The sequence below is a fragment of the Ambystoma mexicanum genome, chromosome 9 (assembly GCF_040938575.1).
Source record: "Ambystoma mexicanum isolate Mex_15411 chromosome 9, UKY_AmexF1_1, whole genome shotgun sequence".
In the NCBI taxonomy this organism is placed as follows: Eukaryota; Metazoa; Chordata; class Amphibia; order Caudata; family Ambystomatidae; genus Ambystoma; species Ambystoma mexicanum.
Window position 1 is genome coordinate 137,793,010 of NC_090931.1, and position 19,323 is coordinate 137,812,332.

General features: G+C 43.5%; 1 protein-coding gene across 1 annotated transcript in view; it reads right to left on the reverse strand.

The window, feature by feature from the left end:
• Window positions 1-19,323, reverse strand: part of LOC138487760 (uncharacterized) — a 57,027-nt gene that overhangs the window by 17,223 nt on the left and 20,481 nt on the right. The window contains exons 4-8 of the mRNA XM_069614312.1: window positions 17,959-18,002; window positions 17,277-17,806; window positions 14,040-14,145; window positions 13,582-13,728; window positions 2,128-2,188 (exon numbers count right to left, since the gene is read on the reverse strand). Of these exons, the coding sequence (XP_069470413.1) occupies window positions 2,128-2,188; window positions 13,582-13,728; window positions 14,040-14,145; window positions 17,277-17,806; window positions 17,959-18,002 (888 nt within the window). The remainder of the gene's footprint in view (window positions 1-2,127; window positions 2,189-13,581; window positions 13,729-14,039; window positions 14,146-17,276; window positions 17,807-17,958; window positions 18,003-19,323) is intronic.

Consider the following 19,323-nt stretch of genomic DNA (forward strand, 5'->3'; position numbering starts at 1 on the left):
ATATATATATATATATATATATATATATATATATATATATGTTTTAAGTAATATGCAAGTTCAAAACAATATCTGCACAGTGCACGTTACTGATACAGCATCCATTAGGGACTTTGTCTGTGGGCTAATAAGCTAATAAGAAATGCCAACTTAAATGCACAAAGTACCTAATGTTATGAAGAAATATCTTAAAAATGTTAGAGAGTATATTTATACTCTAGCAGATTCAAATGATACCTGCACATTGCACATTGCACTTTACTTGCAGATCACCCATCAGGGAGCATGCCTGTGAGCCAATGTGAAATGCTAATGTAAAGTGTTTTATAGAAATATCTCAAACATATTAGAGAGTATATTTAAATCGTGTATTTTACATATTTAAATATTAAGTGAACAATAATTTATCATGAAGTGCTTTTATATTTCGGGTATTCCTTTTATGCCGAATAAGTATTGCTTACAGCAATCTACAATAGCTGAAATATTTTATTATTAAACCTTGTGTATTATAATTATACTTACAATGCCAAAATACTGATATTGATGTATCTGAGCTCATTCCAACATGGCGGCAGGTGTACATAAAGGGTCAATCTCTCAGCATGCTAGTGGCCATGATTTAAAAACAGAGATGATGGACTAAAAAGTCAAATGTTCTGTATAAATGTGCAGTCCTCTTTCTGTCACTTGTACACCAGATGAAGCCTGTGCAGGGTGAAACGTCGTTCCTGTGTTTTTGCTGCTGCCCTCTTTGTCCACACTGAAGTGTTAATAAAGGACTATTTTTGTACAACAACCATGCCTGGGATATGAATTGAACTTTCTTTATATATAAAAAAATGTTACTTGCCAGAGTGCCGCCACACTTGTGATTGTGTTTCAAATAACCTAAAACCTGATAAATGACAAATGCAGGTCATTTTCACAATGTGAAAGTATGCTTCTTCTTTCCTGTTGATTCCAACCAACCTCAACAATGTCTGTCCTCCTCTTTGGACTGTTTAGTGTTTGGAATGTACTGAATGACCAAGAGTGTTTTTCTTGTATAATTTGGGATTTTTAGCAAGTATAGGTGGGAGCTACAAATGTTATGTTATAGCGGGATTGTGACCAAAAAGGTATCCTGGAGCTGGGGGCTCTCAAAACGAGAGTGCGACCAAAGGTAACAAGAAGAGCAGAGACAGACAACCCTGCCCTCCCCACCCCTAAGAAATAAACGGAAAGGTTTTCACTGCTTTTCGAAAGGAAAAATGATCTGCAATAGTCCAAATGGACAAAGGAAGAGAGTTCCACAGGACAGGGGTGGCTGTAGAGAAAGCTCTGCCACCCATAGTAGATTTGCGGAACCACAGGACTTGAAACAGGTATACATTCACTGACCGAAAGGACTCGAGAAGGAAGATATCTTTCAATTTTGTGGCAGAAGCTCCACATCCATGAAAAGCCAGATGGAACAAGCATAGGACTTTAAAGTTAATATAACTGCAAATAGGGAGCCAGTTAGCTTATGAAGGACAGCCAAAGTCTGAGAAAACATAGGTAGCAACACCGGGCAGTTTTTGGCAGTGCAAATAAAGTAGCATTACAAAATTCCAAGGTGCCCATCATGGCGGTGGGCACCAGGATCCTATGCAATTTAGCTTCTATAAATGGGATGATTTTTCCCAAAATCTGGAGTTTAGAGTAGGCAGCGCTAGATCTGGTCCAGACAAGCTACTGTATGATGATAGACAACATGAAAAAGGGAGGGGTATTGCTTGATGTAAATTGGTATATTAATGAGAACGAACCCATGGTTAACCCCCCTTATGGTGGGAGGATTCCAGCGATAGTTAATAACGGCATGCATGACGTTAAAGCAGCTGTTAGGTGTTTCTCCCGGTTGATCACAGTATTAAGTTTGAAACTCTATATCTTGGTTGTGGTATTTGTTTCATGGATTGATGCAGACACTTGCCGAAGCATTGCGAACGCCTCTAGATCGAGTTCTAGGAGAGATCTGTTTCTGTTTTTGTCACCTGACTTAACTAGATTCCAGTAGGCGAAAGAGGGTGAGCTCCGGTATGTTTTGAAAATCAATCTATATGTTATGTGCTTAAAGCTTAATGTCGTATTTACACTCACCATTATTGTCAACCATGTCCACTTGAACAGTGAGTCCTTCGTCTTTAGTCTTTTTAAAAATCTGGAAAAAAGAGAATAAGTATTAGCAGCCTTTTCTATGTCAAGTGGATCCAACTGTTGGTAGTATGTCATGTTGAGACACTGCAAAATGTCATCCTCTATGCAACGCACTTCTCGATAGCAGAGTCTGGTCATTTTAAGCATGCTCATTATGGGTAAAACTATTTCAAGAAATCAACATTGCTCGACAAATCCAGAGTTCACTCTGTATTATTGTATTATTGGAGGGTTTGCTGAGCTCAAATGAGCTGAATACACCAACATTGTTAGACTTCATATATACATCCATGCTTCATGGAATTTTTTGCACGGTTCAAAGTGACTTTGCACTGCTAAAAGGTGACTTTGCACTGCTAAAAACGGACTTTGTACTGCTAAAAAGTGACTTTATACTGCTAAAAAGTGACTTTATACTGCTGGCACAAACCCTGGTTCATGGAACTGTGCAAAGTGTATTTTTGCCGTGGAAAGTCAGTACAAAGCCATTTTTGCAGTACAAAATGATTTTGTCCTGACATTACACTGCAAAAATAAACTTTGCACAGTTCCATGAATCGGGTTTTGTGTCGGCAGTGCAAAGACTTCACTTTGAACATACCAAGTTTACCAAAATCAATATGTGAAGTCTCAAATGCGTAACAGCACATTGAGCACCTTCCACATTTGTGGAAGCCTTGGTTGGATCTCTGACTAAGCCAAATTGTGGCAGATTGCTGGTTGGACATAAACGAAGGCGACAGAATGTTTTTGAGATTACTTGCTTTACTGTAAATGAAATTTGGAAATGTGTCAAACCATGTTGAAATCTCATGATCTAACTGTAATAAATGCCAATGGCGTCGAACAATTTTATACAAATCAGAGCTATCTGTGTTGTACCTTGTGATAAATTTCAATCTGTTCATATGAGTGGAGTTTTGTCTAATTTTAGGGGTGGAGGTAATCTCACCCTCAAACTGAGACAATTGGAAGCACGGTTAATCTGTCAATATCGAACTCTATCCAATGGCCTTAACAGCGATCATGAACTATCTGTGTTTCTCTGAAGTCTGTGCGTATTTATTGCACCAGAGCAGTATGGGGCTCCATACATGTCAATACATATATGATGATGGGAACCGTCTTGTGTAGTCAACACTGGTAACTGCTTTTGTCCCATGGCTCGACTAGTCTAGACTTAATTCTAATTGAACTGCATGCATGTGTCATTGAGAACTGGGGGACACAGGGACCACCAACTATGCTGTATTAAACATTACCCCCTGCTGTGGACCTGTAATAGCCTAATTTTTCTTGCACATTATGCATTCTAGTAACAGGACTATGGAGAGGGCCTTATAATTATGCTTCATTCCTCCTAATTGATCTCCAACCAATAGGTAGTTATTCATTTTTTACTATTGTTGGCAATGACCAGGCTTTACAGGACTCAACGAGCTGGTATCCAACTATATTGTTAACATATAAATCAGGCTTAATTCAACTGCGCAGTATATTCTTAATTAAGCTTACTTCAGTATTGCTTACTTCAGTAAGCAGTGCTCACACCGGTTACGATTTGTGTGAGCACTGCTTTGTTCTTTTATTTTTGGTTCCATCCCCTTAATTCTATATCATTCGCACATTCCTTTGCATAGAATATGCCTCGGTTTCATACCCAACATGGCCGCCGTGAGTTAGCGTGAGAGTTCTAGCTGCCCACACGGCGCCTGCACCATTGTAAATACGAGCTTAGCCATTACCTGCGAGGCTCCAGTCCACCAGTACGGGCGGAAACGCCGGTAAGTGCAGGTCTTTTGCGTCGACCCCTACGGACACTCTGTCCTGGGGGTATGCACAGGTGACTGTCTCGCAATCGTGAGAGCTAATTACTTTCACTAATTAGATCCTTCCTCTCCTGTCTCCCCCTCTACCGGGCGTCACGTGCCTGCCTCAATCTCTGCAATTACATCGCGTATGTCCGCCTGACAACTCCAGTTTGAACACGCATATGCGATCATATAAGTATGTCAATTGAGTTTTTTATAAAAAAAATGTTTGCTCATGAATGACACAAATTCTAATTTATGCAATGCGGCTAACTTAGCAATTTTTCCGCTTGCAGTGGAGCCGCAATCGTAATTTGATTGGATATTTCTCTCTCACATGTACAGGTAAGAGTAGATGCAAGAAACTTTCTGCCACTTGCCGCAATTTGGACAAGCAATACAATTGGGCAACTCTTTGTAAGCCGCTTATGAGGGCTTTTTCAAATATTTATTCCATCTAAAAGGATCAAAAATCTTTCCTTTTTGTTGTATCCGAACTAGTGCCAAGCCTCCTCAGGTAAAACTACTTCTTTAATCTTTGTGAGCACATGGACATGGGTGTTACGAGTTTTGTACTCGCGGGACCGTTCCCATCTCTGATCTTATTGTAAATATATTTTTGTCCTTTCTTTCTTTATACCTGGCACTGATTCGACGTTTCGATGAACATCAATGATCAATTGGCTGTATATCCTTTTATGCTTATTTTATCACTGCCATGACATGTCACCATATTTTGGAATGCAAACTAAATTGGCAAACTTTGTTGGGAAATGTTGTGATGCCTACTTAACATGCCACCTCTATGTTTGCTCTATGTTTTTGGGTCTGGCGGATGTGCAACCATTGGTCACCCCAATATATGATTGTCAAAAATGTACAAAATATTGTTAGAAACCATGCAGCCTTGGAAGAAGAGCTTGATGCTTGAAACACGTGTCGGCTGCTCTTGAATTGCATTAAATTACGCTTAATTGAGCACTCTAATTTCTGGCTGTGTGCGCAATCTTTGGGAGCAAACCAACCCTCATCATATCCAATTTAGGTGGACATTTTAGGCAGGGTGTTCACACACTGCTCCCAATTGCTGCCCATCAACCATCCTACTCTTTGTCAGTGCGCCAAAACCTCATTTGTCCTTATCTGCAAAACTCTCTTTTAAGTTTGAAAGGAGTGCACCATTTAATGGTTTTCATTGTTTTTTGTAACGTGCCTAATACGGTACCCGAGTTCAGTTTCTAAGCGCAGATCCAGGATTCGAACCTCTGTTGCGCTGCATGGTCTTGCTTCAAAGACCAGCGCGTTGCCCTTCTGCTATCCTCTGCTTTGCCTACAAATATGTTACCAAACAGGTACTGTATAGAAAATGTCAAACAGAGACACTAAATGATATTGCACCAGAAACAACATTCACCCCCTCACTAAAGAAAGCAATGGCAAGATGGTTCACACCCCACCTCAGAGCGCTGAAGAAAACTAACAGGAAAGTGGAAGAAGAATGGAGACAAAACTACAATCAACAGAACACAAATCACATACCAAAGACGGATACAAATATACAAAGCCGAAATACTAAAAGCAAAAATGACACCATAAATTGAACAGATCACAAACCCAAGCAATGCCTTCATTAACTGAAGAGTGACTAAAACAGAGAGAGACAATGGGCCACTTCTCAGAAAGAGGTATTTGTTGTCTGCAGACTAAGTGACCTATATTTCTTGGTCCCATTTCATGGTTCGGACCAGACTACAGGTCTTTTAGGTGGTTAATGGCTATGTAGGGAGAGAATACAAAGCTTTTGTGTTGATCAATATCCCTGTAGGGAATGAATATGGACCTTCAGCAAAGTCTGGATTAGATAACTCCACTGCTGATGACCTCAGTAGACAATTTCAGTTAGAAGGCGAGGCATCGCTGTAGGAAGGTTTCATGGCAGGATTTTTTAGCTGGGGGATGTTCGACATAGTGCCATCTGTGAGCTGAAAATACAGCTTCACAGAGAGGACAGACCTCCATAAATCTTCATGTCAGTGGTAATTTTAATAAGTATACAAGTTTTGTACTCGCGGGACCGTTCCCATCTCTGATCTTATTGTAAATATATTTTTGTCCTTTCTTTCTTTATACCTGGCACTGATTCGACGTTTCGATGAACATCAATGATCAATTGGCTGTATATCCTTTTATGCTTATTTTATCACTGCCATGACATGTCACCATATTTTGGAATGCAAACTAAATTGGCAAACTTTGTTGGGAAATGTTGTGATGCCTACTTAACATGCCACCTCTATGTTTGCTCTATGTTTTTGGGTCTGGCGGATGTGCAACCATTGGTCACCCCAATATATGATTGTCAAAAATGTACAAAATATTGTTAGAAACCATGCAGCCTTGGAAGAAGAGCTTGATGCTTGAAACACGTGTCGGCTGCTCTTGAATTGCATTAAATTACGCTTAATTGAGCACTCTAATTTCTGGCTGTGTGCGCAATCTTTGGGAGCAAACCAACCCTCATCATACCCAATTTAGGTGGACATTTTAGGCAGGGTGTTCACACACTGCTCCCAATTGCTGCCCATCAACCATCCTACTCTTTGTCAGTGCGCCAAAACCTCATTTGTCCTTATCTGCAAAACTCTCTTTTAAGTTTGAAAGGAGTGCACCATTTAATGGTTTTAATTGTTTTTTGTAACGTGCCTAATACGGTACCCGAGTTCAGTTTCTAAGCGCAGATCCAGGATTCGAACCTCTGTTGCGCTGCATGGTCTTGCTTCAAAGACCAGCGCGTTGCCCTTCTGCTATCCTCTGCTTTGCCTACAAATATGTTACCAAACAGGTACTGTATAGAAAATGTCAAACAGAGACACTAAATGATATTGCACCAGAAACAACATTCACCCCCTCACTAAAGAAAGCAATGGCAAGATGGTTCACACCCCCCCTCAGAGCGCTGTAGAAAACTAACAGGAAAGTGGAAGAAGAATGGAGACAAAACTACAATCAACAGAACACAAATCACATACCAAAGACGGATACAAATATACAAAGCCGAAATACTAAAAGCAAAAATGACACCATAAATTGAACAGATCACAAACCCAAGCAATGCCTTCATTAACTGAAGAGTGACTAAAACAGAGAGAGACAATGGGCCACTTCTCAGAAAGAGGTATTTGTTGTCTGCAGACTAAGTGACCTATATTTCTTGGTCCCATTTCATGGTTCGGACCAGACTACAGGTCTTTTAGGTGGTTAATGGCTATGTAGGGAGAGAATACAAAGCTTTTGTGTTGATCAATATCCCTGTAGGGAATGAATATGGACCTTCAGCAAAGTCTGGATTAGATAACTCCACTGCTGATGACCTCAGTAGACAATTTCAGTTAGAAGGCGAGGCATCGCTGTAGGAAGGTTTCATGGCAGGATTTTTTAGCTGGGGGTTGTTCGACATAGTGCCATCTGTGAGCTGAAAATACAGCTTCACAGAGAGGACAGACCTCCATAAATCTTCATGTCAGTGGTAATTTTAATAAGTATACAAGTCATAAATACATCAAATATATCCCAGCTACACAGAAGTTTAGCTTCAAATTTAATAGAGCTTTCATATTCCTTAATTTGCATAAGCTTTTTATCCCAAGATCTCCAGCCAGCCAGATCCTAAATTTGGGAAAACCCACAAGCATTGGCTCTGGAAGATAACTATCAAAGCACACTCTAAAACAAACAGCACTAACGGGAATACCAGTGATGAGGCCAGCAACACCTTGTCCCATTTTCTTCAGATCTTCTTCCATTACCAGGCGCTGACCTGTCCCCTCAGTAAGAAGGGGGTCAGACACCTGCATCTATGTTCATACCAGTGCTGGGCTACTGGCACCACGTCTGAGGAAATTACTTCATCAGAGCTATATAGAAACACCACCTGGTCACTTGGGTAGGCACTCCGCTACAACTCGGACAATACTCACCTGAACAACTAATGATGAATAAATGTTGCTGGCACCTTAGGGTACCTTAATTCAACATTTGAGAAATGATTCGGGCGGTTTCACCTTCATACACAACTCAGGAGTAACCTGGCAACCAAGATAAATTAATAAATAAATGATGCCGGGGGTTTTGGCTATAGAACAATGGTGCCCTTAACTGACAAACAGAAAGCTGATGACTGTCTGGGTATTTATGGAGAGCTTGTCAACACTCACCCTCCCAAATAACAACCATTAAGGGATATTTTGGTGATCTTTCAAAACCCACACCCTGTATGAACTTTCTTGTGCTGAAGCTGAGTAGCTCTCAGTAATATTATTTCTCTCTCTTAAAGGTGCTCTACAGAGTGACCAGGGGCCAAGTACTAAAAAAAGAAGTGGGGGGACTCTTAACCAAACATTATTGGATGCGATGTCGCAGAAATTAGAATACCAAGGTGAAATATGCACGATTCATTGAATTGGCTTTGCATAACCACCCAAATTTGCATGGGACGAATGGCATGTGGGTTTCTTAAAATCAACACACACACACAAGACCAAAAGAGGATATTTTCTGTCAATATTGTTTTTGAAAACGTTTAAAGGTGTCCATGTCTTAAACTCCAAGATCCAATACCAATGTTTTTCCTGGAACATGCAGTTCGGAAATGTGACATATCACCTTCAGTTGTTTCTTATTTTTCACCAGGTTAAATAGTGCAGTGGTTAAGTGTCCACCCTGTGAACCTTTAGACCTGGTTCAAGCCCTGAGATTGGTGTTAATTCATAAATTCAAAGAAGACAATGATTAATTTTTGCTAAGGGGACTGAGTCCACCCTCTGAAAAAAAAGTTGGTAGACTCTGTCCAACTGCGTGTACCCTCGACTTGAGCCTTGAGAGTGACTTTCTTGAGTCTTCACCGTCAGCTTACAAACTCATCTGGGACTTTACATTGGCTACAAAGCCCTTGTATCAAAACGCTTAGTTGACAGCATGGTGACATACAACTCAGGTAATGCACTGTATGTTGGGTTTCTCTCCCCCCCTGAAGTGGGGAGCCCAAGGAGTTTTAGAATGCCAAATACTTTTCTCCTGGAGACTTCTTACCAGAACCAACTGCTATTCCATGGCTCCATTCGCCAACGTAACTCTCACAGGATGTCGTGACCCCCTCCCTCTGACAAACTTTGTACTGTTAGTTATCCTGTCACCTGTCACTCAATATCTGTCCTCCCCTCTTACTGAATTCCGTAGCCACCCTGCTGCCCTCCGGTGGGTTGACCAATGAAACCCCACTGACATTGCAATCAAGATTCAGGAAGTCAGGTGAATTAACCCTCTGCCAACCAGCCCCCAACTGTCAGTAGAAAACACGAAGCGACCCATTTAACAGCAAGCTATGGTTGGTCCAGACCTGCTTCTCACTTCCCAGGAAACAGTCAAAGTGAAGCTCGCTGCTAGTGGTGCAAAACTTTGGAATATTGTAACCAGACGTTGTGAATTGACAGCTTGAGGATTGTCAATCATTGACCAAGTCATCACGCCTCCAATCACAGGCTTCTGATCTATGAGAATAAGGAGTGAGCTGTTGTCCAGTTTTTGGAGTGGAAGGATATGGAGACTTGTTGTAGATATGCTTTGGTAGCTTTGTGTAATTGTGTGAAGACCTAACAAAGCTTGCAACCATTGCCGGTGTAGCAGACCCGTACTGCAATGACTCGATCATGCTTCCTCTTACACCAGCATGTTACGGAGCACCTTTGATTGTAAAGATAGTGGGCCTCATTATGACCCTGGCGGCCACGGTATGAACGGTGCCGGTAAGGTACCGGCACCATTCATACAGGGCCGCCACATTACGAGTTTGCTCTCGGGTGGCGGTATGCTCGTCTGGTCTTGCCAGACGTGCATACCGGCACCCGCGAGCAGACCAGGATGCTAACAACAGACCCGTCATTAACGGGTCCGTATTTAACATCCTCCCCATTTCCATTGAGCCCTATTGGGGCTCAAATGGGAATGGGGACGTATTGGGTCCCCAAAAGTCATAATGGCCCAGTAATTCCCTTTTTTCAGGACCCGGACACGAGTTTGGAGGTAGCCATGCCAGTAATGATGGCATGGCTACCTCGAAACTCGTAATGAGGTCCAGTATATTTGCCAATTTGGGAGAGAAGTATGGAGGTTTTTAGCCTCTTTCCAGTTGTACCATAATGCATGTAGGCTGACTCGTCTTTTGGGAAACTACTGTTTGCCATGACAATATTTTGTAAATATTGTGCATTGTCACACTACTAACTCTACCCTACATATAATACACCAATTTATGTCCCTGTGTGCTCTTTCACTCTCACTCTTCTACTCTCTCTGTCAGTGTCACTCTGTCAGTCTTTGTCAACGTTTGTCAACGCCAGTTTCTATCAGTGTCATTTTATCTGTCATTTTGTGTCAGTGTCCATGTACATCAGTCGAAGCCTCTCTCAGTGGCAGATTCAGCCACAGTCACTCCCAGTGGAAGTATCTGTCAGCCTCCAGCAGTGTCACTCTCTCTCTGTCAGTGTCAGTCTGTGTCCGTTTCAGTCTATCTGTATCCGTCTATCTCAGTCTTTCAGTGTCAGTCTACCTCAGTGTCAGTCAGTCAGAGTCAATATCTGCTAGCGTAAGTCTCTCAGTCTCTATCACTGCAATCAGTCTTCCTCTGAAACTGTCAGTCTCTGACCGTGTCAGTCTCTATCACTTTGTCAATGCCAGTCTATTTCAGTCTCTCTCTGTCAGCGGCAGTCTTACATAGTTTCAGTCAGTGACTGCCAGAGGTGGTCTTGGTTAGTGTCATTTATTCTCAATATGAGTCTCTCTCACTCTCTCGGAGTGTCAGTCTTTGTCACTGTCAGTCTTGGTCAATGTCAGTCTTTTGTCTAAGAGTCTGCTATCATCAGTCTCTGTTTCTCTCTGGCTTTTCGGACCAGTCTCTGTTAATCTCTCTCTGTCAGCCTATCGCAGTGTTAGTCTATCTGTACCCGTCTTACTCTCATTCGTTTAGTGCCAGTCTCTCTCAGTTTCCATTAGTGACAGTCCCCGTTTCCTTCAGTGTCATTTTGTCTCTGTCATTGTCAGACTCTGTTGATGACTGTTTCTGTCAGTGTAGATGAGTGGCTGTCCCTGTCCATCTCTCTCTGTTGGTAACTGTCAGTATCAGTGTATCCGTATCTGTTTCTCAATGTCACATGCAGTGCTGGTTAGTCCCTCTTTGACAGTGTCAGATATTGAGAATGCCAATCTCAGTCAGTGTGCCAGTTACAGTCTCCCGTTGCCAGTGGCAGTCTTGGCCGGTTTCAGTCAGTCCCTGCTGGGATCAGTCAATGCCGGTCAATGGTAGTCTTGGTCTATGTTATGCTTTCTCAGTGTAAGTGCCAGTCTCTCCTAGTATCCATAGTAATACCTTCAGCTATCCCTCCGCAAATACCTCCCCTCTCGAGCTCTTCGCTCCTCTACCTCCAACTCACTCAGGGTCAGTCGTTTTTCTAAGAAACAAGCTGGGGGTAGATCTCTGTCTTCGGTAGGGGCCTCCCTCTGGAACAGCCTCCCTGCCACTCTAAAACTTGAGGAGAACCATCTCCGGTTCCAGAAGCACCTCAAGACCTTCCTCTTTTCTTCTGCCTTCACTCCCCCTCTCCCCTGCTGATCTGTTCTCTCTTGGCGCCGTGCACCTGGCCACCCTCTGTCTTTTGGGCCCAGGTACCTGCTCATCCTGCCACCCTCCCGCACTGCCTCCGAGCCACCCCTTGCACTGGGGTCTGTATATGTACCCATACAGACCCCCCTTTTTCTTCCTGCACTTATCAGACCTACCATGTCTGCTGCCTTAAACCTAGCACTTGCAAATTGCTGGCTGCATTACCACTGTTTGTTGCCTTTATTATTTATTTATTGTTATTTATCTGTTTCTCCTCTGCTTCGCACTTTCCACTTCTCCCCCTTCCATGCACTCTTCCCCTCTCCCTCTCCCATGCACTTGCGCGTTCTCAATGTCACTGGGCCTAGTAAGATCGCTGTTTTGTTCTCCCCTGTTCCCCTCCCTTGCCTTGTCGCGCTCTGAAACACTTGTGTATGAGCGCGATAGAAATACAATATCATATCATATCATATCATAATCTGTCATTTTCCATCTGAGTCAGTGGGCCTCATTATAAGTATGGCAGTAAGGTAACAACGGTGCCGGTAGTTCTACCAGCACCGTTGCTACCGTACAGCCATACTACGAGCTGTGCTCGTGGGTGCCTGTCATCCCGCCAGGTCTGACCTGGTAGGCAGAGCGGCACCCGCAAGTACAGCAAGTCAGATGCACCAGCACCGTTGTGAACGATGCTGGTGCATCCGACGTCCCCATTCCCATTGAGCCCTATGGGGCTCAAATTGGAATGGGGATGTACCGGTTCCAGCACCCATGAAAGGGCAAGTACCGGGTCCGGTGGGGCTGGAATACCATGTTAATTGCCCATTCACGGGTGCCGGACCCGGTTGCGAGTTTGGAGGTAGCCTTGCCGGTTTTACCGGCAAGGCTACCTCCAACCTCGTAATGAGGCCCAGTCTCTCCCTGTCTATCTCTGCCAAGGCCAGTTTCTGTCAGTGTAAGTCTCTGTCAAAATGTCAGCCAGTCACCTCTTGACAGTTTCAGTCTCTACCACTGTTAGTCTCTCTGTGATAGTATCAGTGCCTGTCTGTGTCAGTCTCTGTCCATGAGTTAGTTGTAATCTCTGTCATTTCCCCTCTGTGTTATTCTCGGTCATTGTTAGTCTCTGTCAGCTTCCATCCATTTCTCTCTCTCTCTCTCTTGTCTCTCTCTCTCTCTCTCTCATTGCCAGTCTCTGTCTGTTTCTCCCAGTCAATCCCTCTCTGTCAGTATCATTGTCCATCAGTGTCAAGTCTCTGTCCATCTGTTTCTCGGTGTGCCTGTGTTTCCATGTTCTGCCTGTGCCAGTCTGTTTCACATGATGTCTGCGTCAGTGTCTCTCTTTGTGTCAGTCTCTATTTATCAGTGTCCCTGTCTCTTTCTCTATGTGGACTCTGCCTGTAGGAGGGGCCTCCTGGCTTCACAGGAAGCCATGTCCGAGATACACGCTGCTGTTTGTTCCTGCCTTTTTCCCCTTGTGTTGTGATAAGGTCTTCAATGAGGGTGTGTGCGTGCGTATGTGCGTGCACCTGCCCAGTCACCAGTGCACTAGCATATTAAACATATCGTCTTCAGAAAATGGTTAGTACCCAGGTAGAAAACATTGCTACTAGCAATAGAAGTGTACCTAAAAAGTAGCGGAACTGTGACTCCGGCGGGGGACAGAATAGGAAGGAAGGGAGCAACGTGCAACACATTTTTGAAGGGTTGTATCCATGCTGGTTCATAGCCAATTGAGTTGAAGTAGATTTCAGTTTAGCTGTAACGGATATCAGGCAGTACAGTGGAAAAGTGTGCTTTAGTTTCATAAAGAACAGATGCAGAATGTTAACGATGGTTGCAGAAAGCAGTGCAACTGTTAGCAGTAAAACATAAAAGCAGTGGAACACCGCTCCTGACCGTTCCCACTCACTTCGACCAGTGATTTCTACTCACCTCTAGAACATTCCAGTAGCCGTTCTCTGCACATATGTGTAGTGGCGTCTTCCCACAATGGTCTCTCTCGTTCACATTGGCTCCGAGGGAAATCAAATCTCTAACCATCAGGTGTTGGTTCTGACCTGCAGCCATATGTAGGGCGGTCTAGCAATAAATAAATAAATAAATAAATAAACATTTAAATCTCTTCACAATCTGGACAAGGACACAGAAAACAGGAGTGGCAAGGAGGAGGTGGTGTTAAAGCAATAGCCATCCTTATCTTCATGGACTGTACTTGAGCTTTTCAGGTTTTAGTTGTATTGTTAGTATTTTGACTCACTCATCTTTGCATTAACACACAAAGCACAGAGGGAACATTAACAAATGCGGTGTGGGTGAGGGAGAATACAAAAATGAGTAAGCGCAATAAGTACATACATAAATAAATAAATAAATAAGCGAGGGGAGCGCACCTGGCTCGTGGCATCCTTGATATCAATATTGTTCAATGCTGCTAGCTGTTTGGCAAGCGCGTAGACCAATGCTCGTCTCCCATGAATGACAGCATTGTGAATCAATCTGCAAGAACACAAGCGTTTTTTTTTAAAATAACGTTTGCATTAAAAAAGTGAAATATCACAGGTTCCCTTCAGAAAGATGCTGGAGACTGAAATGTTTTCTTGAAGGTTAAGTGGCCTGCATTGGCATGGATGAGTTAACACAACAGGTCAAGACTCTGACCACACTTTAATTGCCTCTTACTGAGCATCTCCTGTTAACTCGGCCGCCTCCCTTTTCCGTCATCGTTCTCCCACCTCTGGAGTATTTTGCCAGTAGTTCGATGCTATTTCCGTGTGCATTTGACCTTTCCCTTTCCTTTGACCTTAATACTATTAGCACCCAGAGGAGAGCCGCCAAGCAGTTAGGTTGCCAGGAATGCATGCTTTGTTATAGTGAAAGCGCACTTCCATGCGGGCCAGCAGGTCCTCACCCCCCACCCACCATCGTGCTCGATCGCCGCACTGCACACGAAGGTCCCACCACTCACCTTTCCTCACCCCAAACCCGCTACACCCATCTACCAGGCGTCCCACTTACCACGTTCCCTGCTGGCCTACTATCTTCACTCCCATGGACATAGAAAAGGGACACCAGTTCTATGGGTATGGCGGCCATTTGCCTTAGGAGATTTTTTAAGGGAATTTGGTAATTGTGAGACACATGCAGACAAATCCCCTTTCGAAAAATCACACATATCTGCGACGCTAATAACTATATGTACCTCAATGTGGGATTCATTGTCTGGTAACAGTCCAAGGCGTTAAGCAAAAGTTGGCCCGAGGGTCATTATCGGCAAGTAAATCCCCCCACTTCACTATTGTTTGCTTAATTAGAACAATTGAATCTTGGCAATTCCATAGCAGAAAAATCAAGGTAAGCTCAATAATGGGGGGTAGAAGTCTTCTGTCTCAACATTCCAATGTTAGTTCTTATCTTTCATTGTTTAAAACACAACATTCTACCCCCATTGGATGGAATGCTGTAATATCATTACAGACCTGCAGCGGCGGCCATTCTGTGCATTATTGTCCCTTATACCCAACTAAAGACATGTCTTTCCATGACATGACTCCCGGTATGACTTGATAATGCTGTAACGATTCTGGTGTTTTAAATACCACCGCAACCATTGGGAAAATGGCTTCATAGCGCTTGGACACTGGTATTATTTTTTTGTGTAATTATTGCCCACATTTATGTTTCATTTCTCATCCTCCTAAGGATGTGTCCTTGAGTCGGCGTTGGCCATAATCACACGCATGATGTGCAACGTGGCTCCTCATCACAGGTGCGCAAGCTACGTGTGGCGCTATCTGCTCCTCCTTCAGTGGCTGTCCACTCTACTCGCTCACGCTGTAATAGTTTTTCCTAGATAAACACTTAGAAGTAGGTGAAACAATTACGGCACACAACGAACATCCACAATAAATAGAAGGGCTGATTCGAAGTTTGTGATAAAAAGAGTGTGGAAATACGACATTCTCCCCTCCAGTTTCCAGCCCCACCCCTCTGAAGTGGCTGCAAGTATTGAGGGGAAATGTGCTTTCCAGCAACAGGAGCTGCATAAATCACTTGTGCGGAAAACATGTTCTCCAGTGGCATTGCAAGCATTTCTTAGAAGACTGACACTTTTTAAATTTAAGAATGTTTTCTTAAACTTTAATTAAACTACAAAAGTGGTGCTGCAGTCTAAGACATACTATATTTATAAAGGGAATGTGTTCCATGGAGTTTAACGGCATCTCAGAGGTGTGTTATTTTAACTCCTTTTTTGTCCTGCTAAACCAGTGCTGCCGAGGGGAGAATCTCCTTCATGAGGCTGCCCTGCATTCCTGGCGGTTGCTAGGGCTGCTGTGAAGCTGTAAATCAGGCACATGCAAACACCAAGATTTCATGTCCCTGCACTACTTTTATCCTGTATCAGAATATGGTGTTTGTAAGAAAAGTGTCCATCCTTCATGGAAGAAAACTTTCACACGTTTACACGCACCTCAGAATCACCCCCTTAGTTACTTGAAAAGTTATTCACTGTACCACATGGTCGCCATCCCTCTTTTGATTGGTGCAAGAACATTTTCAAAACTTAACTTGGCAGAACCAACTTATGTAAACTTTTAATTTTGCCTTTGGACTGAGATTTGTACCTTAATGCTGGCATTTCCAGCTTTTGGAAAATTTATATTTTGTACCCTATAGACTAAAGCCCTCATTGGTTATAATTTAGCAGTAAATACAGTGAATTACTGTTGAACTTGATTACTGTTACTTCCACTTCGTCATACAGGATGACAAGAGGTGCTATGGCAGTGTTAATCCCCATTTTCAAAGTCCATATACCTCCATGGGGATTTTGTGGAAATACTGCCCGCGGTAAACCCACCAGTGTTAATTCTGATGATTTTGCCGATTATTGGCGTTAAGTTGGAGGATTCGTCTCCAGCTTTTTGCTCTAGGATATGATATGATATGGCATTTATAACGCGCCTATACACAAGTGTTTCAAGGCGCAACGAGGCAAGAGATGGGGAACAAAGGGAGGACAGACAACGATCCTACTTGGCCAGATGTCATTCAGATCGTGCATGTGCATGGGATGGGTGGGAGGGATAGTGCAGTACATGGGAATAGATAAATAGCAATTAGTAAGGTAAAGGCCAGCAAGTGGCAAGAGCAAGGGTAAGTACAGACATCAGGTGTCAAGTTTCTGGTAGGGGGACTGCAGGGATACAGAAACAATCCCCAAGTGCGGGGGTTGCCAGGTGGGCAGTGCAGGAGTGTGAGACTGTAGGTACATTCTCCACCTTAACAACAAACTTGTAGTTTGGTGGTGCAGTAATGTGGTGGTAACTAAGTACTGTCACATTACAGCAGTTTTTTAACCACAATGCCATATTTGTAATGAGTCCCTAATGTTAAATAATGCATCTTTTGCATAGAGATTATTCTGGATCCCTCGCCTGGAGTTTAATCAGCCCTCCTTAAATCTGTGAGAATGGAAGAGGATTTGGTTGAGAGGTACTGATCTGGGGCCTTGCTGCCCTTATATTGTTCACTAATCAATGACATTGAAGCACAGGGGTCTGATGTGCCAATGGTGAAAAGATGCCTGGACTGAAGAGACGAAGGAGGAAAGCTAATCTTTGTCATACCCTTTGCCTCTTTCATCCAGAGCAAACAGTACTTCCAGTGGCAGGGCTTGGAGCCGCAGCTCCTCCTGTAGGATCTGGAACTGGAAGAAGGAGAAGGTGGATTTATCTTGCTCTGATGGTGGAATGCTCTGCACGGGATCCGGAAACCCACTAGAAAGCTGAGACGAAGAATGATGGTGCCCAATATGGGAAAGATTGTCCTGGGCGTCAGGACCGTAGAAGTCAGAAAAGGCATCCTTGATGGTAAAGCTACTAGGACTTTCTACTTGGACCCTTGAAAGGTCTGGTGTCGGACCGTCTGGGAGTCCGGGGGAAAGGCGACAGTCGCCAAGGTTAGAATCAGCCGTTTGCCCGATCGGATCCAGCAAGTGCGTGAGCGTATCCCTGTTTTCACTCCTCCAGACAGTGTTGGGGGCATCCGTATCTGTGCCCCGAAGATCCCGGTTCATGTCCTTCTGCAGGATTTCATAGAGAACCTCAAACTCGTCGTCAATGTTCTTTTCGGGTCCGCCTCCATCTTCGTCTTTGGTCTAAAATTACAAAAAATATTTATTGAATTCGTCTGCCTAAGGCACAACTGTAGAATTGGAAACAAAATGGAAAATCACGCGACAAATCATAGAGATTTGTATTGAAAATCCAGAAAACATGAATACAAGCAATATCTACATGTGATAATTACCTGCCTCTGACGTCTTGTAGAATAAGGATGCACTCTTCCTTTTTCTAAATAAAGGGAAATGACATTTGATTAAGTAAGTAATGTTCACAATCTGGTAATGTTAGCATATTTTTACTCTAAGCCTAGAAAAGCAATTATTTAAATATACAAAGCCGAATTTTGGCTACTTGAAGTTACACTAGGTCTGGAGTATGACTGCCTAGGAACATAGCTCAGAGATTCCCTTCTGACGTGTCATCCACTTGCTGTACCCAGCGCATAGTATTCTGATCTCTCTCTCTCTCTCTTGTTCTCTACCTTGTTCGCTCTCTAAGTTTACGTTTTGTATCTCCCTGTTTCTCTCTCTCTCTCTCTCTCTCTCTCTCTCTCTCCCTCCCTCTCTCTCTCTCTCTCTCTCTCTCTCTCTGGACTTTTTATCTGCCTTTCACTGCCTCTCTCTGTCTTTCTGTCTCTTTCTCTCTCTGTCCCACTCTGTGGGCCTCATTATAACTCGCCCGGTATGGAAACAACGGTGGTGGTAAACCTGCCGCCACTGTTAATTCCGGACCGCCCGATCCCAACTCCTGCAGGCGGGAGGTGATGTTCCCGCCAGGTCTGACCTGGCGGGTTTAACACCGCCCGCCTGCGGCCGGACGCGGAAACACCGGCACCATCACGAGATGGTGTAGGTGTTTCCATGATCCCCATCCACATTGAGTCCTATGGGACTCAAGGGGAATGGGGATTAACACCAGTCCGCCTCCGGAATTCCCGGGACACCGGGGTTGTAATGCCCCGGTAATTCTGGGAGTCATGGAGGCAGAATGGTAATACAAGTCCGGCGGTAACCAGGTGGTTTTACCACCTGGTTACCGCCAGACTCGTAATGAAGCCCTATGTCTCCGTCTCTTTCCATTTGCATGATATTGACATCGGAGCCTGATTGCTAGAGCCACTGTGAGCCATTGCTGACAGCTGCAGGAGTAGAGAAAGAAACACATATCTTCAGGGTGGGGGACCTATGCATGTTTGCAACAGCAGTTATTAAGAACATGAAATCATTACAAACTCTTTACGAGTTTGGCGGTGCCAAAATACCACCAAACTGAATCACTGTTACCGGCATTTCATCACGCAGATTTACAAGTGGTGGTAGGATGTGAGTCCCAATTTTTTGAGTCTATGGGATTCTGTGGGAATTTTGGTGAAATTAAGGCTGGTGGTTTTGTCATTATTTTATGGTTAGGAGATGGCAGATTTACCTACAGCATCTTGCTGGAGAAAAATCCTCCACCTTACCACCAAACCCATAGTATGGCGGTATAGTAATGCAGCAGTAACACGCCAGTAACTGAATTACCAATTCATACTGCACTTTTTACAGCA